The 25,543-nt window shown below is 39.1% G+C and overlaps 2 protein-coding genes across 7 annotated transcripts in view; both read left to right on the top strand.

The window, feature by feature from the left end:
• Positions 1-25,543, top strand: part of kiaa0586 (KIAA0586 ortholog) — a 667,340-nt gene that overhangs the window by 172,249 nt on the left and 469,548 nt on the right. For all 6 annotated transcript variants that reach the window (XR_005946263.1, XM_041214268.1, XM_041214267.1 and 3 more), the window contains one exon: positions 7,160-7,280. Coding sequence is in view for 5 of the 6 variants with exons in the window: in XM_041214268.1 (XP_041070202.1) it covers positions 7,160-7,280 (121 nt within the window). In the remaining variant the exon portion in view is untranslated. The remainder of the gene's footprint in view (positions 1-7,159; positions 7,281-25,543) is intronic.
• irf2bpl (interferon regulatory factor 2 binding protein-like) lies at positions 18,529-25,440 on the top strand. Its single transcript, XM_041214272.1, has one exon. It carries the CDS (start codon positions 18,742-18,744, stop codon positions 20,722-20,724), a length of 1,983 nt encoding a protein of 660 aa, XP_041070206.1. The 5' UTR covers positions 18,529-18,741; the 3' UTR covers positions 20,725-25,440.

The raw sequence follows: 25,543 nt of genomic DNA, 5'->3' as shown, positions 1-25,543 counted from the left end.
GAAATCATGTCAGGGAAGATTGAGTAAATTTAAGGGAAGTGACAAGACAATAGATCAAGGTAGCAATATATGTTATGATAAAACTTAAGAATGTACCGGCAGATTGGGCCAGAGTTTACCAGGGGGAAGAAAAACTGAATTAAGGGCTCTGTATCTGAATGCCTGCAACATTGACAATAAAACAGATGGTTGTCAGCTCAAATAGACATTCATATGTGTGACCTCATAGCCATTACAAAGACATGGCTACAAGGAAACCAAAGCTGGGACCTGAATATTCAAGGGTATGTGACATTCAGGATGGACAGGGAGCTGGGAAAAGGTGGTTAACTCTATTAATTAAAGAGGGCAGTGATTGATGATCTTAGTTCAAGAAAGGAGGGAAAGTGAAAACAGGGAATTGCAGACCTGTTAGCTTTACATCAATAGTAGGGGAAATGCTAGAATCTATTGTAAAGGATGTGATAAATGGACAGTTGAATAATAATGATCTGATTGAGCATAATCAACATGGATTTATGGATGGGAAATCATGTTTAATGAATCTGTTGGAGTTCTTTTGAGAATGTTACCAGCAGAATTGATAAAGGGGAGTCAGTAGACTTAGAATATTTGAATTTTCAGAAGGCTTTTGATAAAGTCTCCCACAGATCAGTTAGCAATATTAAAGCACAAGGGATAGGAGGTAATATACTGGCGTGGATTAAGGATTGGTTGACAGACAGGAAACAGAGTAGGAATAATAGTGTCATTCTCATGTTACCAGGCTGTTACTAATGGGCTACTGCAAGGATCAGTACTTGGGCCCCAGCTGTTCACAATATATATCAATAATTTGGATGTGGGGACCAAATATAATATTTTCAAGTTCACTCAGCGGGTCTTGAATCTTTGGCATTCTCTGCCCCAGAGGACTCTGGAGGCTCAGTCGGTGAGTATGTTCAAGACGGAGATTAATAGATTTCTACATATTAAAAACATCAAGGGATACAAGGGATAGTGCAGGAAAATGGTGTTGAAGTAGAAGATCACCCATGATCTCATTGAATTGTGGAGTGGGCTCGGAGGGCTGAGTAGCCTATTCCTTCTATTTCTTATGTTCTAAGGATCATATTTATAACTTCTGTTTGTACTACTACTTCATACATCTTGTTACAAATGTTGCATGCATTCAGATAAGTAGCCTTTAATTTTGTCTTCTTACTGTTTTCCCTCTACGCTCTCACAATTTGCTGGTGCACTCTTATGTTTGTACACTCTGTCCCATTTTGTCACACTCTGATTATCATTCCCTGTAATGCTACTCTGCACTATTGCCTTGTTCTTTCCCATTAACTTTCTAAATGTTCTTTCACGTGAATCCTTCCCCCTGACTATTACTTTAAAGCCCTCTCTGCACCCTTAGTTATAAGATTTGCTAGGCCCCAGGTTCCAGTGTGGTTCAAGTGCGGGCCATCCCAACGGTACAGCTTCCTCTTTCTCCAGTACTGGTGCCAGTGGCCCATGAATCAAAACCCATTTTTCCCACACTAGTCTTTGATCCACAAATTTTATTCTCTGATCTTATTTACCCTCTGCCAATTTGCTTGTAGCTCAGGTAGTAATCTAGGGATTATTACCTTTGTGTCTTGCTTTTACATTTAATCCCAGCAGCTCATACTCCCTTAGCAGAACCTGTTCTTTAATCCTACCTATATCACCTGTTTTTAAAATGGTAGTTCTCATACCCGTAACCATTGTGGATTCAATCTGATGCAGGTAAATAAAGTCAGCAGAAAATGTCTCCCAACATGTAGTTCTTAGAAGCCATTTTGAATTAGCCACAAATAAAATAAAAAAGACTAGATTTTTATCAGTTGGAGTTATTACTGCCAAAATGGGTATTGGTGAGTTTCAGGTAGATTAAAGTGTAAGTGGGCTAGCCTACTTTTTTTTTTCCCTTAAGTCAGCTCAGTTGCACAATTTAAGGGCCTAGACAGACAGATCTAAAAAATTACCCTTTTTATGGGAGGGGAAAGTGCATTTAAATTAAAATTAAAGCCAATTAGAAGTAAATGCCATAGTGTTACAATTTCCGGAGAGACCGATAACTTTTTAGAGATGTGAATTTCCCATGACAGACATGAAGAATCGCACGTCAAGACTTGACTTCACATTTCAAGACTTTTCCTGTAGCAAACAAAGTAAAATCAACATTGATTAAACATCACTTAGTAAACAACTAATATGCTAAGCAACAGCAAAAGTATTCCCCAATAATGTCTTAACACAACCGAAAACCCCACGGTACATTGATACGCTACACCACACTCTCAGCAGAAATGTAGTCTTGTGTATAAAGTCCTAAGTTCCTCTGGTTTTGACAAGATCTCTTCTATCTGCTCCACCAGGCTGAATCTAACAGTGTCCTTTTTAAAAAAGACACTTCACTCAATCTTCTGAGTATAATCAAGAGGACAGAATTAGAGTGCAGATACATCAGAGGGTTGTGGAGTTGGAGGAGATTACAGAGATAGGGAGGGCAAGGCCATGAAGGGATTTGAAACCAAGGAGGAGCATTTTGAAATCAAGATGTTGCTTGACCTGGAGACAATGTAGGTAGTGAGCTCATGGGTAATAGGGAAACAGAACTTGTTGCAAGTGGAGACCCCCCCCAGATTGGCCCATGGGTTAATTTGGTGGTGGCGGTGGGGTGTCAGGGGTGGTTGGTGGAGAAAAAGAGCAGAAGGGAAGGGGAGGCCAAGAACACAATTACCATGGCTGGAGTGATTAGAGAGGGGATGAATGGCATTGGAGAAATGGTTGGTGGTGGCAGTGGTAAGGTGGGTGTGGTTGTTGAACAAAGGAACAGCAGTGGATCAATAATAAGATAATAATCCCTGGCTGGGGGGATTGATGATGGGTATGTTCGGCATGGGAGGGGGTGGGGGGATGAGATGGGAGGGAATGGCATGGGAAGGGTGGCATTGCATGAGATGGGGATGGCATGGGAAGGGTGGACAGTCAGGATTGCGGTAGGATTGACAAGGAAGATACCCCTCCACCCCTGTATTAAGGAGTGAAGCTGAGATCATCTTCCACTTTGAGAGTCAGGACTGCCTTTTGTTTAGTTTGGGCATAACTGATTCTAACGGATTTTAATTTGATAGATTTCAAGATGAAGAGGATACTGACAAATATCAGTAGAGGTAATGGGTATGTTGAAAATTGATAGGCAGGGTGTACTGGAACAAAAACAGAATTACCTGGAAAAACTCAGCAGGTCTGGCAGCATCGGCGGAGAAGAAAAGAGTCGACGTTTCGAGTCCTCATGACCCTTCAACAGAACTAGGTGAATCCAAGGAAGGGGTGAAATATAAGCTGGTTTAAGGTGTATGTGGAGAGAAGTGGAGGGGGGTGGTGTGGTTGTAGGGACAAACAAGCCTTGTTTGTCCCTACAACCACACCACCCCCTCCACTTCTCTCCCCCCACCCAACCCCCCCCCCCCAAACACACACACACCTTAAACCAGCTTATATTTCACCCCTTCCTTGGATTCACCTAGTTCTGTTGAAGGGTCATGAAGACTCGAAACGTCGACTCTTTTCTTCTCCGCCGATGCTGCCAGACCTGCTGAGTTTTTCCAGGTAATTCTGTTTTTGTTTTGGATTTCCAGCATCCCCAGTTTTTTTGTTTTTATATCAGGGTGTACTGGAAAGCTGACTATACTTAAGAGTAGATAAATTGACTGGTCCAGATTGCTCACATGCTATTTTGCTAATGGAAGTGAAAGTGGAGATAGCAGGAAGGCTTGCCATAATCTTCCGATCATCCCAAGATACGAGGGATGTGCCAGAGGATTGGAGAGTGGCAAAGGTGCCTCCCTTTCTCAAGAAAGTGGGTAAGGACCTTCCTAGTAAATATAGGCTGGTCAGTTTAACATGAATGGTGAGTATGGCTTTTGAAGCAAATGTTAGAGGAAAAATCAGTGGGCATTCAGATGTTTGAGTTATGTAAGGGGGCCACCATGGATTTGTAAAAGGCAAAAAAAGGCAGGGAAGTCAAGTTCACTGACGACACAAAACTCGGTGGGAATGTGAGTGGTGAGAAGGATGTTAAGAAGCTTCAAGGTGATTTAGACAAGTTGAGTAAGCGGGCAAATACATGATGATGCAGTATAACATGGATAAGTGTGACGTTATCCACTTTGGTAGGAAAAACAGAATGGCAGAGTATTATTTAAATGGTGACAGATTGGGAAATGTTGATGTACAAAGGTACCTGGGTGTCCTTGTACACCAGTCACTGAAAGCAAGCATGCAAGTGCAGCAAGCAGTTAAGAAGGCAAATGGTATGTTGGCCTTCATTGCAAAAGGACTTGAGTACAGGAGCAAGGATGTCTTAATGCATCTGTAGTAGGCCTTGGTGTGAGTATTGTGTGCAGTTTTGGTCTCCTTATCGAAGAAAAGATATACTTGCCATAGAGGGAGTGCAGTGAAGGTTCCCCAGACTGATTCCTGGGATGGCAGTATTGTCTTATGAGGGGAGATTGGGCCAACTAGGCCTGTATTTGCTGGAGTTTAGAAGAATGAGAGGAGATCATTCTTGAAACATATAAAATTCTGCCAGGGCCAGATGGACTAATCCTGTTCCTCCTACTTATGTTTTTAAGGATTCTAGTTTGACTGCAAATGTTTTGTGAGTCTCTGCTTGTTTCTATCTAATATAATGCTTCAATGTAAATGCTCAAGATTAAACTATCCAGCATGAGAATGTATTCCTTTTGACACTGACAACAGTGGTCTTGCTATCAGCTGCCGAAGCCCTCAACACTGGAAATCCATCCTTAATCCTCTCCGCCTTTCTATCTCTTTCCTCCTTTAGGTCACTTCTTAAAACCTACGTTTTTGACTATGCTTTTAGTCAACTACCCTAACATTTCCTTATGTGTATTGGTATCAAATTATGCTTCATAATATTTTCATTCTCAGTTTCATCTGGGAAACGGATGAGCACCTGTATAATGCATTGCTACAAAACCTATATTGCATTCCCACTGGCTTCAGGCCTCTGTGTATGATGTAGCTATTTAAAGTTCCACCAAGACTTAGAAATCCAATTTACATATGTATGTCTTATATTTGCATATTAAATTAAAGCACTTTAAATTGAGTGCATCAAATGCAGCTTTGGGTAATTACATAATTTATAATTTTATAACTTTGCATTCTTTCCAACTTTGAATCAGAACTATGCATGCAGTCTCTCAGATTGCCTTCCAAACCCCAGCATACCAGTTTTGAATGTGTGTGTGCTCAGTCAGATTTAATTTTTCTTAAGTTAGTAGTTTTGTGCTTTTAAACACTAATTCAGAATTTTCAAATGGGGGGTACCAGAGCACACCCGGAACAGTTCTCTAAACTGCAGAACTATAAGGAGAGTGTACAATTTTTAAAAAAAGTAGGGATGGTTGTGGAATCATTAAATATTGTTGCATACTGAGAATGATCTTAAAATCTAAGTGAAATTACCACAAGACAATTCTGATAGAAATATAATCATGCTACCACTGTGTGGAGCTTGTAAAGCAGACAGCTATTTGTATTGTGCCTGGAACCGAGAGCACCACAGCAGCTGCATATCATGTTGTTACTCAAATTAAAACAAAAAATACAGGAAATACTCAATAGGTCTGGCAACATCTGTGGAGAGAGAAACAGTTAACATTTCAGTTGCATTACAATCCTGATAAGGCATGTTCTGATGAAAGGTTATAATTGGACCTGAAACATTAACTCTCTTTCCGTCTCCACGGATGCTTCTTGAGCTGCTGAGTATTTCCAGCATTTCTGTTTTAATTTCAGATTTCTAATATCCGCAGTATTTTGCTTTTATGTTTATGTTACACAAACCCCACAGTGCAAATAAAAATGCGAAAAATTGAGGTGCTACTTAAAAATGTTGGTGGTGATTTTATTTTGATTCTATTTTTCTACATTGCAATGCAGGCCTGCTGGACAGATAATGCTATTACCCATCGATCTCCTGCTGCGGTACCCATGGGGAGTCAATATCAATAGCAGTATTCAGGCCAAGCAGTGTTAGAGGTGATAATTGAATAAGACTAAGAAGTGTGATGGTGAAGGAGAGGATAAAGGGAAAACTGCAGGGTGTGGGAGGAAGACTATTCGTTTAGGATGGGACAGTTGCCAGATCTTCTCTGTGGGAACTGAGTGCCTTATCAGGATTCTGTTCGATAGGATGTTGAGTGGGGTGGGGAAGTCCTAGTTATCACAAAGCTGCTCAGTAAGGGGATGGGGTGCCAGTTCTTGAGAAGCTGCTCAGTATGCAAGAAGAAATGGTTGTTAAATAACAGTTCAATATTGGGGATCTGGGGATGTCAGGCCGTAGTAGGTGAGATCCTAGTCCTTTGATAAATGTAATTCTGGGCTTTTCCAAAGACTGTGTTTTCCTTGCTTTTCCACCTCTACTTTTGTCTTTCAGTTCAGATTTTCCTTGCTTCCCAGTCATGTAACATTAGGCAATATTAAGCTATGCTCATAGTGCCACCTACAGGTGAAATGCAATTAAAATGATGCAAGCCGATGCTGTTTTTAATATATAATTAATTATACATAATATTTATTGCTATTTTGGAAAGCATTGTATGACTCTTTGTTTAAAAGAAAGTACCTGCCTTTTTATAAGCACACTATTTCTCTCAGGTGAAATGGTGCCATTTTGAAGCTGAAGCAGTGGGCAATTAGCTCTGATCAATCTTTGGTCAATGAAAGCAGCCCTCTGTACATGCTTAACTTTTTTTGCGAGTGCTGCTGTGTTTAAAAATAAAGTCTAAAACAATGGACTATTTGTAATTATTTTAACATTTGCTTTGTACTAATTGCAGTTATATTTAAGGTGGTTTTGCACAACTTTCATTGAAGTGAATTGTCATAAGATTGCTGCAGTTATGTTGAAGATTCTATGTTGTTTTGATTTTCATGCCAAATTAATGTGGTCAGTGCTGCTAATTTAAACAACCTTTTAGGGTTTGTTTCCATTTAGGATATCTCAAGTGCCCTGTCCTAGATCTACAGATGATTGAGCAATCAGATTATTTATTTACTTCAGCAAATTGTGAGGGTAACAGGAACTTTATTTTTCTCTCTGCCACTGCAGGAAATAGGAATTTTTTGGAAGAAATTCTAAATAATCAGGAAACTCCAGCAAGTGAGAGAGATGCTGATGAGAAGACCAGTGTTGCCATGACAACTGCAGGCAGACATCCAGACAGGTCCAGGTAAAAAAAAGACTTAGCTGCACATGCACAGCAGTAGTTTTTCCCTTAATAGGAATTAACTGAAAATATATCTTCCAGCTGCAAAGCCATTGATGCTGTCTGACTTTAAGCCTTTCTAACACTATATATAAATGTTGTGCAAACACATAATCGTAGTGGACTCAATACTTTTTTTCTCAAAACAAGAGACAGGAGGCTACATCACAAGGCCATTCTGATATCCTTGTGTTTCTATGGTTACCGTAACAGCATTTATCAGTTCCTTATGAGAAGAGGCAAAGCAAATCTGTATGCACATGGCAAGGTTCCAGCATTTCAATTGAAAAAGCACTTTGAACTGCTGCCAAGTTTATAAGAAGCATAGCTGTCAGGACTGCTTAATGCTGGCAGTTTGTATTTGGCAAGCTTTCATTTCCCATCATTCTTCAATTGGCTATTTTCCATGTACTTAGCGGAAGCTAAAAATTAACCCATTAAGATGATTGCACAAACAGATTTTAAATTTATATTGTTAGTGTGGTTTAGAAAATGGCTAAAAGTACACTTTTTTGAAATGAAATACTTGAGTAATATTTAGTTCACTTTCAATAAATAAATTTCTGTTCTTTAACAACCTATCCATTCTTACAGGGAAGCGTTCATTTAAAATATCCTATCCAATAATTATTTCTAGAGAGATGTATAGAGCTAAGTTTGTCTTCCTTATTGAATTAACTTGAAAATTTGAAATGTCACTATTGTAATAGGTTACAATGGAGATATGAACATTATTTCTCTTTTGAGCTTGAAGGATTCTAGGTGGTATTTTTGTGGACAAGTACACTATAGCTAAAAGCACAATGGGTTCATTATTGGAAAAAAAGGGCTACTCGTTGAAATATGCAGGGAGTTTTAACCAACACAGAGATCAAGAGTATCTACTTTTCCCCCTCTGCTGCTCACCAGTTTCCAGTACAAATGGATTGAAAATTGTCTGTTACTCAGGCAGCTGGAAGAATTTCAGGAAAATTATGCCTGGCATGAATTGTAAAGAATGGCTTGTATAAAACCAACCCCATTATCTATGATGGAGTGTTTGCTAGTTTGTGCTACACAATTAAAGAGTTTTTCATTGCCATTCCCTATTCCAAGAAGGTAAAGTGTATTAAGCAATCCTGAATATATTTATCATATTAGTTATTCAATGAACAATGTTTTTATCCACTGTCTTTTTAATGATGAAATGCTTCTTCATCTATTGCCAAATGAGTAAAACGAGTGCTTTTTAAAAAATTCTAAATTGTGCACTTTTAATTAAATGAAATTTTAATGTTATTTATGTTAAAAAAACAAATTAATATGAAAAAAAATCATCTTTTCAATAATTATTATAACTGGAAAATATAATTTCTGTATTTCAAAATGCAGAATCATGCATTTTATTTTACTATTGAATAGAATCAGAATAACAATACACAGAAGGAGGCTATTTGGCACATCATGCCTGTGCGGCTCTTTGAAAGAGCTATCCAATTAGTCCCACTCCCCAGCTCTGTCCCTATAGTAGTATTTTTTTTCTCCACTATTGAATCTGCTACCATTTCAGGCAATGCATTCCAGAACACAACAAATCACTGCATAAAAAATAATTTCCTTATAATGCCTCTTGTTCTTTTGCTTATCTCCTTAAATCTGTGTCCTCTAGTTACTGAACTATTTGAATGCCTCCAAGAAGAACAATCCTTAGAAACTTCTCCAGTCTCTCTACATAGCTGAAGTCCTTCCTCCCTGGTACCATAATAGTAAATCTCTTCTGTACCTACTCCAAGGCCTTGTCATCCTTCCTAAAGTACGGTGCCCAGAAATGAAAACGATACCCTAGTTGAGGCATAACCAGTATTTTATATAAGTTTAGCATAACTTGGCTTGTTTTGTATTCTATACCTCTATTAATAAAGCCAATAATCCCACATGCTTTGTTAATGGTCTTCTCAACTGGTCCTGCCACCAGCAAAGACTTGCATACACACATCCCAGGTGTCTCTGTTCTGCAGCCCCACTTAAAATTGTACGATTTAGTTTACATTCCTCCCCTTATTTTTTTCTAACAAACCATATCACTTTGCATTTCTCTGTTAAATTTCATCAGCCATGTGCCTGCCAATTCATCTATCTTGTGCTCTTCTGAAGTCTGTTACTATCCTCCTAAATTTTACTTACATTTCCGAGTTTGTGTAATCTGCAAACTTTTGAAATTATGCCCTTTGTACCCAGTTCAGGTTATTAATATGTCCAAAGCAGCAGTGATCCTAATAACGACCCTGGGAAACATCACTGTGTACTTCCTTCTAGTCTGAAAACAGTCATTCATCACTACTGTCTGCTTCCAATCTCTTTAATCCCATGGGCTTTCATTTTGCTTACAAGTATGTTGTGTGGAACTTTGTCAAACCCCTTATGAAAGTCCATATACACTATGTCAACTTCACTGCCCTCATTAACCCTATCCATTACTTCAAATTACTCAATCAAGTTAGTTAAGTACAACATGCCTTTAATGAAAGCAAAATTCTGCAGATACTGCAAATCTGAAATAAAAACAGAAAATGCTGGAAATGCTCAGCAGACCTGGCAGCATATGCGGAGAGAGAAACAGTTAATATTAAAGGTCTGTGTCCTTTTATCAGAGCTTTGCCTTTAACAAACCTTTCATAGTAGCTCAGTCCATAATTTTCCAAGTGCCATTATTTTTTCTGGATTATTTTATGCATATCTTACTGCACATTTCCTGCATTCATTTATTTTTTCCAGCCACAATGGTTGATGACTTTGCATACCTATATGTTGTCATGAGGCTATGCCCTTTTATTTTTTGAAAGTATGACTTTTCAATTTTCAACTGATTGCAAATTTGCAATTTGAACTGAAACAGAGCTAACTGTTTAAAAATGTAAGGCCACATTCCAAGGTGATGATGAGAAACAAACAAATCACCCTCAGGGGAGTGTGAAGAGAGAGACATTTCTTATAATCCAGACACCTATCGAAAATCGTAATTGTCTAAGGAAGCGATATTAAAAATGCAAAATACTGGATATTGAGAAAATAGCTGCCGCAGACAGACACACTCAAAAGCTCTTGAAAACACACAAAGTATTTCAAGATAAGGTTGCCCAGCTACCTGAGAGAGATTGCAAGTGATATGAGCGGTGTCAAAAAAGTCTTCAGTGGAGGAAACAGGCTGAAGACTGCTCTCTCTCCCTCTCTTTGGAATAAATGTGTTACCTGGTATGAGAAGCTAAGACAACCAGAACCCTACCAGAGAACCGAGATCTCATAATAATTGCAACATCTACATCTGTCCGCAACCAAGAAACCAGCTAACCTAAATCGGCCTCAGCGTTTAAAACCTATGCCTCGAGGACCATCAAAGGACACTTAACCATATGTTATTTTACCTTTTTTTAATTGGACTCTGACTCCCGTTATTTCTGATACGTGTGTGTGTGTGTGTGTGTGGGCCCTAATGTTTGCATGAGAGCCGAATGCTTGACATTGCGTTTTTAGTATTTTTCTTGGGTTTAGCAGTTAATAAATTTGTTCTTTCTTTGACTCAAGAAAACCTGTTTGATTGGATCTTTATTGCTCACAGCTTAAATAATTAAATACATGCTGATTTGGAAGAGGCATATCCTCGTGAAAAAGAAACTTAAATCTGTGTTGTGACCAACCAAGGAGGTTGAATAGAGGGGGGCCAGTTCACCCCTTCTCACCTGGTCATAACAATGTCTAATATATGTATTTTTAAGACATCGTTCTAAACTATCTAGCAGTTTACCTCCTTTTCAGTATGAAATTTGGGCTTGTGAGTTTCCATTCTCCATTTTATTATTGATTTTTCAGTCATGTCCTTCCTTGCCTATTTATTCTTCCTTGTGAATGTTGTGAAATTGTAACATAAAGCTTTGGTTGTTTTTCAAATGCCATTAATCACTGATAGAGGCCAGAAGCAGGGGTATTGCTTGGCCACATCTTTGCAAAACATTTGTTGAGTTGGGGATACAGCTTGTTTGAACTTACCATATTTTTGGCAGCCTATCAGTTAGAGTTTTCAGGGATGGAAAATTGTGCCTTTTGGCTTTGGGCGTAGAGGTGGATTGCTGTGTCTATAAGAAGCAGGGATAGATGACTTTATGTAGTTACTAGAAATAAAGATACAAATAAAGTTATATTATCTTTACAGAGCATAGCATTATTTTAAGGGTTTTTTGTATGCTTGTGGAAAAACAAAAGCTATTCACAGCAAAACTAGGTTTCTTCATTATGTGAATAGTCTGCTATGTAACAGCAAACAACCCAGTCAGACTGGTAATGAAAGTTTCTTTACAATGTTGGCTTTAGAAGTTATATGTGAAGTCAGTTTCCACACACTCAACCTAATGCTAAGTGGGCATGGGCCCACATCATAAAACTGCCCATAATTTGGCATTAAATCTACATTGGCAATCTTACCTGTCTGGCCATAAGGATGCTTGCAGTTGGGAACAGAAAATTCATACTGGTAGTGGATGCTCTTCTGATGCTGGGGTTAAAGCATATTGTTAGGGCAGACTAAAAGCTGTTTTGCTGAGCATTTGGCCCATGCTGTATTACAAAAGTGAACAAAATGCTTCATTGCTCAGTGATTACTTTCACTATGGGCAGCAAATAAATTCGACTCCTTTCTCCCTAACCAAAAAGAAAGGCAAGTTTCTGCTGTTTATTAAATTATGCTTGACTTCCTATGTAACTGCAACTTACTGTTTCTTATTGTCTTCCTCAACTTTTCTGCCACCAGATCTGTCTCTGATCCATGATGCAGTTTTGTACCACCCAGCTCCTATGGCAGCATACTTATTTGTCCTAATGCTCTCACTCTGCCTCCTCTGTACAGTCACCTGGGATGTACATCATAATTTCATCCACTGTCCTTTTATATCATTCATCAGCATGGGATCAGCTACTATACTAATTCCTCACTTAACGTCTTAAGTTATACTTATGTTAAATGAATCAGATTTTCCCAAAATAATTAATGTATAAACTGGAGTTAGGTTCCACAGCAAGCTTTTCCCCTGATCTCCAGCCATTGCCTCCTCTTCCCGATCCCCAGTCAGTCCCCTCCCCCCCCTTCCTGATACCCAATCAGTCTCTCCCAAGTTTGTGGTAACAGCAAATCGATAATACTATTGGCCATCTGGAGTGAGGCGGTGAGCAGGGCAGTAAGTTGGGCGGGAGTGAGGCAGTGGGCAGGATGGGAGCGGGTCAGTGAGTGAGGCAAAGCAGGGTGGGAACATGGCAGCTAACAAGGCAGGATCAGGGAAAGGTGCAAGGCAGCAAACAAGGCGGAAGCAGGCCTGATCTCGGAAACTCCCAAGCCAAGTCTTGAGGTTTCAGCCAAACCTCCTGACAGCACTGTTTGATTATGATGACAACGTGCAATGAGTATGTAAAAATGGAAATTGGGACATAATTCAGAGAAACAGGCCCTAAAGAATAAACAGCTTTAAAACAAAACATCGTTCAGCAGGGCGACTTAAAGTGAGGATTTACTGAATCTACAAGCTGTTGCCTATCTCTTAACTGTGGGACTGTTGCTGTATTTCTTGACTTCTTATCCAAGATCAAGTTCTGAATGGGTTACAACTTACCATAGGTATACACCAGCAAACCCAATCTATTCTGTTTGTGTGTTGCCAGTATCTATGTGCCTTGGTCTGTGACTGTCAAGCTCTCTGAGTTCTGTTGAAGGGTCATGAGGACTCGAAACGTCAACTCTTTTCTTCTCCGCCGATCCTGCCAGACCTGCTGAGTTTTTCCAGGTAATTCTGTTTTTGCTTTGGATTTCCAGCATCCGCAGTTTTTTTGTTTTTAAGCTCTCTGACTGCCTGTTGGCCTGAATGCAGTGTTGCCAACTATAATATTCTGTACAACATGGAGCTTTAAACCTCTCTCAAGCTTTGTCATCCACTCTGAACATCATCAGCAGTACTTGCAAGTCAGGTTTGCCCCTCCCGTAAAGAAACTTCCAGTACAGGACTGAATCAGTTAACACCCGAAACTGTCAGTTTACCACTGACCTGGGTTATATTGCTGGTTATATTCAGTAAAATAGAAATATCTTTAGAAAAATCTAGCAGAGCAAAATATATAAATAGTATGCACCATTGTGTTGGGGTTGATGTGTATTGGTCTGAAATGCTGCCAGGCGGTGGGTGATGTGCACCTCCAGCCTGTGATCAGTATCAATTCTATGTGACTATGTGATAATATTTCATGATAGAAACCAGGAGAATTAATTTTTGATATGCCTGCTTTAGAGATTGCAGCCTTATTGATAGCTTTGCACCACGATTCTGCATAGAACAGTTAAAGGATGGCAATTGTGTGCACTGAACTGGAGTCAGGAATGATTACCAGTAAGGCTGAAAACATGGATTTATACTTACTTTGTATTAACTCCAGTAGGTGAGTATGGAAAAGATTGTATTGCTATCAACATTCTGATTCATTGGACCTGTGTTCTGTTTATATTCAGTAAAGGTCTAAAGGATAATACAGGCCTGGATTTTGCCATAAGAATAACAGTGAGGCTATCAGCGCTTACTTATTATGGAGTAAATAGTCTACACATGCACAGTTAAACTTGAAAATGAGGAAGTTGCTGTCTGATTTTACCTGGTTCTCCAAAAGAGTTATTCTAATAGTACCTCATCAAGAGCTTTGGCATTTAAACACATGCAGGGCATGATGTTGTGATGCTTACACCCTAGATGCTGCAGAAACACACCAGAAAATGTTAGGGCTTATCCATTTAAGTGTAAGAGAATTTTTAATGAGTGATGAGCTTAATTACTGCCAAACCATCTCTGTGGCACTGAAAATTTACCTTTACAAGTGTGGAGTCATATTCTTTCAGATTTTAATTATTGATGTAAATTTAAAAAGGTTTACTTTTGTAATGTTTCTATCTTCGTCCCATCTTTCTTTCCCTCTTCATTTTTCGCATGATTTTAATTACAGCTTCTGTTCAACTATCAACCATGCTCTTGTTCATGATGCTGGTGCCTCATCACCTCCAATTTAAATTTCTGATTCTCATGTTTAAATTTCTTCATGGCCTTGCCCCTTCCTACCTCTGTAACCTTCTTTGGTTCTACAATCCACAGAAAGTGCACAGGCTTCTCAGAATCTAGCTAGAAAAAACCAGACTGTTGAAAGAAGAGAGAGATACATCTAAAAAAACTTTACCTATTAAGAACTGCATAGCAAATCAACTAATTGGTATACAATTTGTAGTGTCACTCAGACCTCAGATAAATGGTGTGCAATGAGAGAATTGGTACTGTTTCAGTAGACTTAATTTACTATATGCTGAGATAGAATCAGGGGAACTCCACTCTTTTTTTATCTAGGTTGTGAAATACCTGTTGTGGAGCGTGTTTAATGCTGACACTGGGTAACAGTGAAATGTGTTGCCCAGTACAGACATAAATATTCAAAACAAATAATGTAAAGGATCCTCAATGTACTTGTAGATGGCCAAGAAAAGAAAAGACACAGAGTGGAAATAAAATCATTTTTAAGTCAAGTGGATTGACTTTGGCATTTCACTTCCCTCCACTGAGAAGTGATGCATGTCTGTATCAAATGTGTATATTCTGATTATATTATTTATAAAGTTTGTTACAAATATGGGGAGTATCTTAATTAATAACACTAGCTTTTTACATAGGTGATCACCTTGAAAACCCCTTGTAAGAAGGAAGAATTAATGTGCAAGTTGTCTGTACCTAAAACAAAAGATACTGCAATGATAAGTTAAGGAGCTAGCTGGATGTTTTAACTTTAACTTCGTAGAAAATTAATGTATTTTGGGACCATTAAAAAAATTATTGATTCTGTGACTTAAGCAATCGTTCTAATTGATTAGTGTTTTTCTGTAGTCTCTGGACCAATAAATAATAACTAATTCTTTAAACAGAGGCATTCCATGATGGACACATAATAGGAAAATAGTCCCATATGCACAGATGAATAACTCAGTATTGTGCCAATTTAGTGCTAAGTCTGTTGCCTGTTGCACATTAAGAATGGGGTTTAGATTAATCTAACTCATTTTAAATTAGGACTTTGCTACTTGCATAATGAGAAAACTTCCCGTTGCAGCTGACTGGGAAGAATTTGAAACCAGTTCCTAAAGGTAAAATGACAGTTTCTTAATGTACTTTGTGCCCAATATCCTAACTACTATGCACCTATTGTCTGATTCAAAGTCAAAAATAGTTTTAAAATGCACTTTTGTCTTTACATTAAGTAACAGAAATTTTTTTTCCTATGCTGTATTGTATCATTACATCAAACTTTCCAATTTGAGATGAACTACATGTTTTAATTTGACCTGTGGATTTAATTATCTACAGCTGCTAAGGGGATTTTCAATATATCTGCCAAAATCCTGCTGTATGATTAAAAATAGATCCTGCTGTAGCCACAAAACAACTTTTTTAGGTTAACATAGGTGGACATTTCATTTTTTCAAGGCTAATTGCATTCCTTTCTTTCATTTATCTTCCCATATGTATTAGTTTTAAAGCCTTTATCTGTTGCACTACATAGGACATTTTAAAAATGTTTATGTAAATAATTATTAACTATTAGTCTCAGAATTTACTAATTCTACTAAAGTAGGGATTGTGCAGATGCTTCCCCAGTTTTCGTTCCGCGTCGCATTGTCAGCATTGAACAAGGTGGCTTAAAAGGGTTCGGTGGTCCAGTAACAATGATCGTAAATAGGTATGACATAGAAAACCCAGTGTTATGCCTCGGTAGCATTCTTTGGATGGTCAATCCTTAGGAATTGTGAGCGAACAGCCCAAAATAACATGTATTACTTTAAAATATTGATCTACTGTTTAAATGAGGTCATAACATAATTTTCCCCAAATAAATGATAATGGGTAAATGCACGTTATTGCCCCATCCTCTCGTGGGGGGCGGGAATGGAATGGTTCTAGGTAAATTTAATCTCTGGAATATCTCATGCCAAAAGTTCAGCTGCAACAATGACTTATGTGTCGTAACTCTGCCCCGTTTTCAGTTATGTGGAATTCTAATTCTGCATCGTGAATTGCAGTGTGTTTAAAAAAAAGGCACATAAAATTGGAAAAGCGATAAATACGTCGAGTGATTCACTCAATATGCTGTCGAGATAAGACCCTTCAAGGTGGGCTTTTCATTTTTGTGATGTTGTTTCAGGCCTCAGAAACATGCTTATGCTTTTTATTCAGAATAGAGGACAAACAATTCTCCTCAACTTGTTTAAATCAATGTAGAACTGTATGATGCTCGCAAATATTGAAACTATGCTTTGTATATTCCTGTGAAATATTGATGGGTCGTTTTCAGGGTCCGAATTTCAATTGCACAGCTATGCTCAAAACCGCACTGTTGTAATATTTTCAAAAACTTTGCCGTTTTGTTAGTTTTTAGCGATTAAGTGCTTATCCGGTGAATTTGTATTTACTCCGGTTAAAATATCGAGGGTCACCAGGATGGGAATGAGTGGGTGCTACACGGATGATTTCTTATTTTATGTGGAGCCCGATTGGAAAGGGGTGTATTGGGATTTAAGTTTCTCTATAGAAGCGCTTCAGAAAGTAGTTTTACTTTTGGAATTATTTTAAATGAAAAAGTTGAATGCAATCTACAGCATAGTACGTAGTGGATGTTGGTCAAGTATGGCTCGATTTCAGTGTTCATGGAATTGAAATACGGTAAGGGGAAATTAGACACAAGTTTTAAGATAACATTTTCCAACTGGCGTTGTTTCTGTTCATTTTTATATTCCTATATTATAGCCATTACAAGTTACGTTAAATTTTACATTTATTAAACAGTAACTAAACGGTTATATTTATTTCATAGTGCTGACGTAGCCTCCGAAGTTGATGGCCCACATCCATATTAATGATTAAACCATACTGGAAAAACAAGCAGCACCTCCCTCACCTCAGGGCACGCACCATCGGGCACTTACTTTCATAAAAAGTAAACAGAAGCGTTCATTGGGAGAGAGCTTATCGTTTTAGATTGCCGTTTACACACAGCAAATTGCACAACAGGAAACTGACACTAGGTTGGTTAGATGTGGGTGGAAGTTGCATAATTATTTGGCTATATATTTAGCGAGTTTTTAAGCCTATGAAATGATTTAATACTTTTCTGACGTGACGATGACTCGTTTTAACCATTTTTCCCATCAAGCCTCGCCGAAACTACTCAAATCGGTTGGAGTTCATTTAGTTCCAAAATGATGAGATTGTAGTACTAAGAACTTTGTATTAATTTGGGGATGATCTTAAAAATATGTCTTGTAATGAACAGATTTCTACGAATAAAGCGGGAGTCTACAAACAGATGAGCTGCTTCAGTACAGAATTAGTAGCTCGCTGAGTGACTTGGTGCAAAACGATGGGGAGTTGCGACATTCTGAAGGGAACTGAAATAGAACAGGCCCTGACGTCATGGGGCGGGATTGGAGCTGCAGCTGAGAGGCGGGGGAAAACCTAGTCTGATTTAACACCCACAATTTAAATATACATTTTATACAGTAACTACTTTCTATTATCATAAGTGTTGAGCCTTTATGACGGTTAAAGGAGATCCTCTTATCGCAGTTTTGTTTCTCGTCATTCTAATACTTGCCTCATGTTGCAGTTAAAGAGGCCAATTGCTCAGCAAAAGAAATGTTATTTCAGTTCTATTCGGCCTTGACTGGAGTGCTGGGATTAATTGAAGCCTGGGATTTAAAATGCATAAATTAATTGCTGAGCTGGTGTCTTTGTCTTTAAGTAAAACTTTTGTCCTTTTGCCTATTGGTCTTTGGTGTATTAGGAGAATGTTTAGAATTATAACTTAACTATTTTATAGTTATTTTTAGTTGTATAAACTCCCATAATGTACTCTGGTAACTGAATTGTTAAAATGGGAAGATTCTAGTATGCATCTTTGAAACATTTTTGGGCCAGGACCCATAACACGTTACTATTCCACTACTACCGCGTGAGAAATTGCTTGGTATATTCGAATAAATAATGTTCGTGATGATTCGTCTAAGTTAGTGGAGGGGGAGGGGGAGAGTGAGACTTGGCTGCTTGTGTTCATACCGAAATATATTCGGCCTTTCAGAGCCACATGCTGTGGAGGGGGAGGGAATGGTGCGTCTGCGCATTAGCCTTCTTGCGGGCTGCAGAACGGCGGCTGACGTCACGTGGTGTTCGGAGGAGCTGGGTGGCGCGAGCAGGAGGAGAAGAGAAAGCAGACAGAAGAGCAGGAGAAAGGCAAAGAAAGCAAGGGAGCCCGGGCCCGGCCATAACACCACAAGGAAGGGCCACCGCGGAGAAACCCACAATATACACTCAATCCCCACAGCTTTCACATCATGTCCGCTGCCCAGGTGTCTTCGTCCCGGAGACAGTCGTGTTACCTCTGCGATCTTCCCCGCATGCCGTGGGCCATGATCTGGGATTTTACCGAGCCCGTGTGCCGGGGTTGCGTCAACTACGAAGGGGCCGATCGCATCGAGTTTGTCATCGAGACGGCGCGGCAGCTGAAGCGGGCTCACGGCTTCCAGGAGGGCCGCTCGCCGGGGCCGCCTCCTGTCAAAGTGCAGTCTTTGGGCAGCAGCAAAGAGGCAGCTCAGCAGCTCAACCACGTCGACGGCTCGTCCAAGGCACCGCAGCCGCCTCTCGATCGCTATTCCCTGAGCGAGAGACCTCGTTTCGAGTACCCGAGCCTCGCCCACGCTGGCAGGCTTCCCAATGGCCTGAACGGACCCAATGGATTCCCTAAACCCGAAGACATCCCGCCAGAACTGAACCGACAGAGTCCCAATTCATCACGGAGAAATCACGGCATCGTGCCTCCGGGCCCGGTCACAGTGCCGCCCAACCTGCTGCCTCAGACCACCTTAAACGGTCCGTCTGCAGGAGCTCTGGCTCCGCACGGGATGCTTGGCCGGCCGTCTCCATCCAGCAGCATGGCTGGGACATCGGTGACGGTCAGCAGCCAAGTCCTGAGCGATGTAAACAAACGGCCGGGATCGGTGTCCAGCAGCGACCAGGAGAGGGAACTGAAGGAGAAACAGCGAAACGCCGAGACCCTGGCCGAGCTGGGCGAGAGCTTGAGAAACCGCTCCGAGGACTGGGCCAACAAGCCCAAAATCGTGCGGGAGACACTTCTCACCCTGTCCAACTGCAACCCTTTTGATGTACGCTTCAAGAAGGATCACTCTCTGCTGGGCCGGGTCTTCGCCTTCGATGCCGTTTCCAAGCCCGGCATGGACTTCGAGCTGAAGATCTTCATCGAGTATCCGAGCGGCTCGGCCAATGTCTTCTCCAGCGCCTCCGGCGTAGCCAAGCAGATGTACCAGGACTGTATGAAGGATTTCAGCAGAGGCCTATCGTCCGGTTTTAAGTACTTAGAGTACGAGAAGAAACATGGCTCGGGGGACTGGCGCCTCCTGGGTGACCTGCTGCCCGAGTCGGTACGTTTCTTCAAGGAGGTAGTAGGGGCCGACATGTTGCCGCAGCCCCATATAGACGCCAATTGCCCCATCTTACCCACCGCTCTGTGCAACATGCCTCGGCCCCCGCCTAACAGCTCCAGAACTGGGATGCGCAAGCGGAAAGCGTCTCCCGAGCCCGACTCGGAAACAGGCAGCGTGAAGCTGGAAGAGCGGCAGCAGCAGTGGCTGTCTAACCAGAACGAAGCCTTAAAGCTCACTATGGCGGCATCTGGCAGCTTTGGATCAGGCGGCGTGGCGCACGGGGGATCCGCTCTGCCACCCAACCGGACCACCCCCCCCGAATGCAGCACCCAAAATGGGCAGTCCCCCATGGCCGCCCTCATGTCCGTGGCTGACACCCTTGGAAATGCCCACTCGCCAAAGGACAGCAGCAATTCCGTACATTCGACCACGAGTACCAGCACCAGGAGGAACAGCAACAGTCCGGTCTCCCCGGCTTCAGGGGGCGGCCAGCGTCGCATGGTGTCCAGGAACGGGGATGCTGCTCTGTCTGTGGCCCCTCCTAACAACCATCCCAATCCCAGCATAGACCCCGTTCACCCCCCAAACATTCCAGACTCACCGATGGCCAACAACGGGCCCCTGTGCTGCACCATTTGTCATGAACGTTTGGAGGATACTCACTTTGTGCAATGTCCATCAGTGCCCAATCATAAATTCTGTTTCCCATGCTCTCGGGAGAGCATCAAGGCTCAGGGGGCGAATGGAGAAGTTTATTGCCCCAGTGGAGAAAAATGCCCTTTAGTAGGTTCAAACGTCCCTTGGGCATTCATGCAAGGAGAGATTGCTACAATCTTAGCAGGGGACGTTAAGGTCAAAAAAGAAAGAGACCCGTAATTTTTAAACTTCAGTAATTGAAGTAAAATGTGAATAAGAACTAAAAAGTTAGTCTTATGTATAGACATTTTTCATTTCCGTCGTATGTTTCTATATTTTGAAACAAGGTATGTAATCTTCTTCATTTGAAGGATGAACCTGGTTTTGTTTAAAGAATATCAGATATTATTGCTTAATACTGTTTTCACTTATTGATGGCAGTGTGTTGGCTAGGTACAAAATCATAGCACTTAGCAATTAACGCTGCTGGTGTGTTTTTGTAAATGTATGCACTTCGCTGAATTGCCAAGGCCAGTGTTGACGTCTGCAGAAATGCAAACAAATTGTTACAAAGAATGGTTACAGTTAGTTATGTTACGAGCCCTGGGGATAGTCTCCTACAAAGTGACTTTTTTTAAAAAAAGGTGAGGGGTTCTTTTTATTAGTTTCCAAGGGCAAAATATTTCATTTTATGATTCAGTGATCTGAATTTTTTATAACTTTTTTTTGCTTTATGGATGCACGAATGCTTTAAATAGTAGAGCAAAATGCTGTACTGTATATGACAAAACTGCTCTGTTTGTTCTTTATACATTTCTGTAGTAACAGAAGACTGTAATGTGCCTTGGAGCTGAATAAATTGTAATAAATTCGATGAATAAGCTCCCTGACTAGTCAATTTCTTTACAGATTGTAAGAAATGTGAACAAATTGGATGTGGATACCTGTGAGAAAATGTTTGCTTTATTGCTTTAAAAGTTACATTACTACAATCTCTGTCAGAGATGTCTTTCTTCTAATTAAATAAATACTATCATCGCAATATTTGTCTTGGCAAAGAGCCCACATTTTTATAAATCACCTGAATGCTTATCTTCAAAAACCTGCTGATTCAGGTTTTTCCATTCACTTTTTTTACTGGTCTAAAACCTGACGAGTTCCACTGAAACAAAATATGAAATAATTGTTCTGAGATTAAAGGCACTTTAAAGTGATTGAATGTTACTGTGTGAAATCAATGGCAGTTAGTTAACTGTAGTGGTCCAGGTAATTGCAACAAGTTTGAACACAGATGTCAGACCAAAAAACAGCTGTTTCACTTTGAGCTAATAAAGAAAGCAAGGGCTGTGATGCTGGTACAGGGAACTGTATCCTGCATTCTGTGCAGCAAATTCTTATTCTGAATAAAATGCTTTTTAAATTTATCTCTTCAGATCATATGCACTTTAAGACCGGCAGTTCAATATTTATTCATGTTCAAAAACATTCTTCTGATATAAAAATGAATTCCATTTCCTTGCCTTTTACACATTTGCAAGGCTTACACTTCTGGTAGTTTGTCCTAATGTCTAATCACAAGGTATGTTTCCACAAAGTACATATTAAAAAAACTTAATGCAGTGGATACTGCAACTGGACTGCTACAGTTAATATTTTCTTAGTGTGCACAATTGAGTTTTTATATCTGAAAAATGCACTTTCCCTGAACATTGAAATATTTGAAGTATTCATTTCTCACTTTTGAAAGGTTAATGGTGAAAATTAAAGAGGAAGTTGGTGTGAAAGTAGACTTAATTAACTGGAGATGCAGTGTGATATTTTTATGTTTGTTTTGAATCACAACCTTTTTGCAAGTTTAGAACATATTCCAAAGCTAACAGTCAAATGTATCACTTTTAATTGAAGGACTAGGGAAATGTGATGAGAGCTGAAATGTGCTGTTGGATTTTTTAATCAAACCCACTATAAATGTTTTATTCGTAAATTATCAAAACCCTTGTAATGTAACCTGGCAATTTCACATTGGTATTAATAGTTCCTTATTGCTGCTAAGCTGCATATATTCCATAAATGATTAACAGCATAAAATTAAGTTCCTTAATGTGATAGCTGATACTGTTTTCAAAGAATAACTGAACCCTATTTGATCTTTAATCGAGGGCTTGTGCACTCAAGATTTATAGCTCCAGACCAGTTTGTTTACACAGCTGTTCTTCATCAGTAGGTTTTGATTCTGAAGGTACAAAGTTGGGAGTTATTTTTATATTTTAATTACAAGGATTTTTAATAGTTATTGTTGATGTTTGATAAGACATTTTGCTTATAGCCTTGATCTTGGCCTCTGCCAAATTACATGTTCTCACAATATGGTCTAGGTAACAAGTTCCAGTAAGGTTTTAAACAACAATATAACTGAAATAATTTACCAACTAATGACCATATTTAAGTTAGTTTTTCAAATTTTCTAAGAATATTTGGATGTAGAGCAGATCCAGAGAAGGTGTTTCTTGTCCATTTTCTCCACCACCAATACTAAAGCTGAAATTTTCACTTTGATATACACATTATTTGAAATGGATCTTTTCAGCTTTCTAATGCCCTGGTTTTACATCATCATGAATATATTCTTGACTACTCTGATAGATTTAAATAGAAATATGATCACGTTTAACCAGAAACTGGACGCTTGAAGATTTGGATAGTAATTCTCTTAAAATTTGAAATGATGCATTAGTTTTATGTTTTAATTTGAACCACGAATATTTTTGTGCTGATGTATGTTTATCCATTTGCTGTTCTATTTCACATTTATCTTGGTAAACAGAAATTCTGTAGTATTTCAAATGATGAGCCCAGTACTTCAAAGAACAAAGCATATATTACACACCATAAACTTAGTGAAGCATCAAACAAATACTGTAGAGAGGTAATAAAATTATTACTTGCTTTGAATTTATATATCTAAAAAGATGGGTCTAATAGAAAAATACCTGAGGGAGTACTGAGTGAAAAAAGTTGGCCCAATATTTGTGCAATGAAATTTGTATATTTAATAGAATGTACTGTGTTGGTATGTGCAAGTGTATTACAAAGTCTTAAAAGTTTTTTTAAATGACCCATGATACAAAAACAATTAATAAAAGCAATCATCAGAATAGGCAATTGCAGGGCTTGCGGGGGAAGTGGAAGATGACCAGTAAAGAGTGGATGATAGTACTGAGAGAAAGCTAGACAGTATCTGGATATATATCAAGTTGTAGTGATTTTTTAAAAAGTATATATACTTTTGACATTTTATGAAGAGTTTCACACTAATTCAGTGGAGAAGCAGACTTTTAGATCTGAAGTGTTTTAGGTCTGACTTGATGGTTTTAAGAGTAGAAGATAATATTTTTAGATGTTGCCAAGGATGGACTAGCTGTATCCACATTACATGTTGTTTGCCATTGTAAAATAGAGGAATTAATATTGATGCGCACTCCAGTTCTAAAGCAATGGAATGTAAACTTCAAAACTCAAAGTTCACATACAGAATACTATACAATACTTGGGTTCATTGGAACAAATTATGGATCAGTTGATTAGAAAGACAATTAATTTCTCTTGGAACTCACAAAAAACAATGTATGAAGGCATAGTATATCTGGAGTACAGAGAGGAGGATACTGCACAGATTTGCAATTGCTTACTAGAACACCTAATATTCCATGCTTGACAATTAATGTATCATTTACTTTTTCACATGTATGGAATCCACATGTAATCCATACATTAGGCTTTGGTACAATTTCTGCATTCTTTTAGGAAATTTTATTGTGATTTTCAGACTTCCATGCTGTTGCTTAAGAATTGCAAGAAAATTATTTTATGTGCTCTCTTGTATGTATCCTCAGATTAGTTTAATGGCATCAACTTTACTGATGTTTTATGGCATTACTTAATTCCAACTGACTTGATGTCTAATGTAAGTAATTTTGCTGATTAGAGTAAATGTGCTGGGGTTACACCAGAAGTTTGCTGAGTTGGAAATGCCCATAAAGAAAATAAATTACTTTTATTCAAATTTTCAGTTCAAACAACATAGAACACTTACCAGAAAAACTGAAATGAATGTTCCATTTGACATTTAAACAAAAGTTCCTATTGTCAGAAAGTTCTTTGTTTTAGACTTTATTGAAGTTAACCCCATATGATGTGTTTAACATTGAAAAAATTGCCTTGTCTGAGTAATAGTTATTACTTGAATGCTGCATGCCATGACCTGAAATTTTCTGCAGTCCAACAAGTTTTAAATATGATCATTTAAGTGTACAGCGTAATCCTATTTGGCTATATTTTGCTTTGCTGAGTTGCCATTTCTTTTATTCTGTAGTTATTCTCATCTATGTTCCCTTCCCCACTGTAGGACTCCTGATTTTTAAAGAAGCTCAACATATAGCTATTTGTAACGTAGTTTAAATATTTGCATCATGCATGCCACTGGTGGAACTGTGGAATACAAGCAGTATTATAAAGCTGTTCAGAAAGCAGATGCAAAAGGAAAAAGTACCTGCAGGTGCAGCCCTTTCTATATAAATTCATTGCCATTTTATGTCTTTCATATATTTGGGTGACTTATGAAAAATTTCCTTAGAGAAATCCCTCTGTAAAAGACTAGCTAAGAATGCAATGCTGTTGCTGATGTAACAGTATCTTGGTGTTTTCCAAGAAGGGATATGGGTGGGTGCACTTAGTGATTCATTTATATATTGAACTTGATCAGTTCAGAGTTGTTGAGCAATAGATTTCTTTTACAATATTGAGCTAATAAATAAACACAACCTGTTGAAAGTATTCTCCTAAAGGCAGCTTTTCCTTTGACCCTGTCATTTCTGCTAATAAGTGTATATGATTATAAGTGTAAAATACTTGTACCTGTAATGTTCCTTGTTTAAAATAATAAATGTATCACAAAAATTGTGTTGTGGATTTTTTTAGGATTGTTGCTCAGCTAGCAAACTATCCAGTGACTTACCTCTGGGGCTAACCCTGATTGCAACCGTAACTCTAAATGTTTAAT

This window comes from Carcharodon carcharias, chromosome 20 (genome assembly GCF_017639515.1).
Source record: "Carcharodon carcharias isolate sCarCar2 chromosome 20, sCarCar2.pri, whole genome shotgun sequence".
Taxonomy (NCBI): Eukaryota; Metazoa; Chordata; class Chondrichthyes; order Lamniformes; family Lamnidae; genus Carcharodon; species Carcharodon carcharias.
The sequence above is the reverse complement of the archived record's forward strand: the minus strand, read 5'-3'. Positions and strand labels throughout refer to the sequence as shown.

Bases quoted from the DNA above. Each gene is read 5' to 3' on its own strand.
- irf2bpl (XM_041214272.1), top strand. From the start codon at position 18,742: ATGTCCGCTGCCCAGGTGTCTTCGTCCCGGAGACAGTCGTGTTACCTC.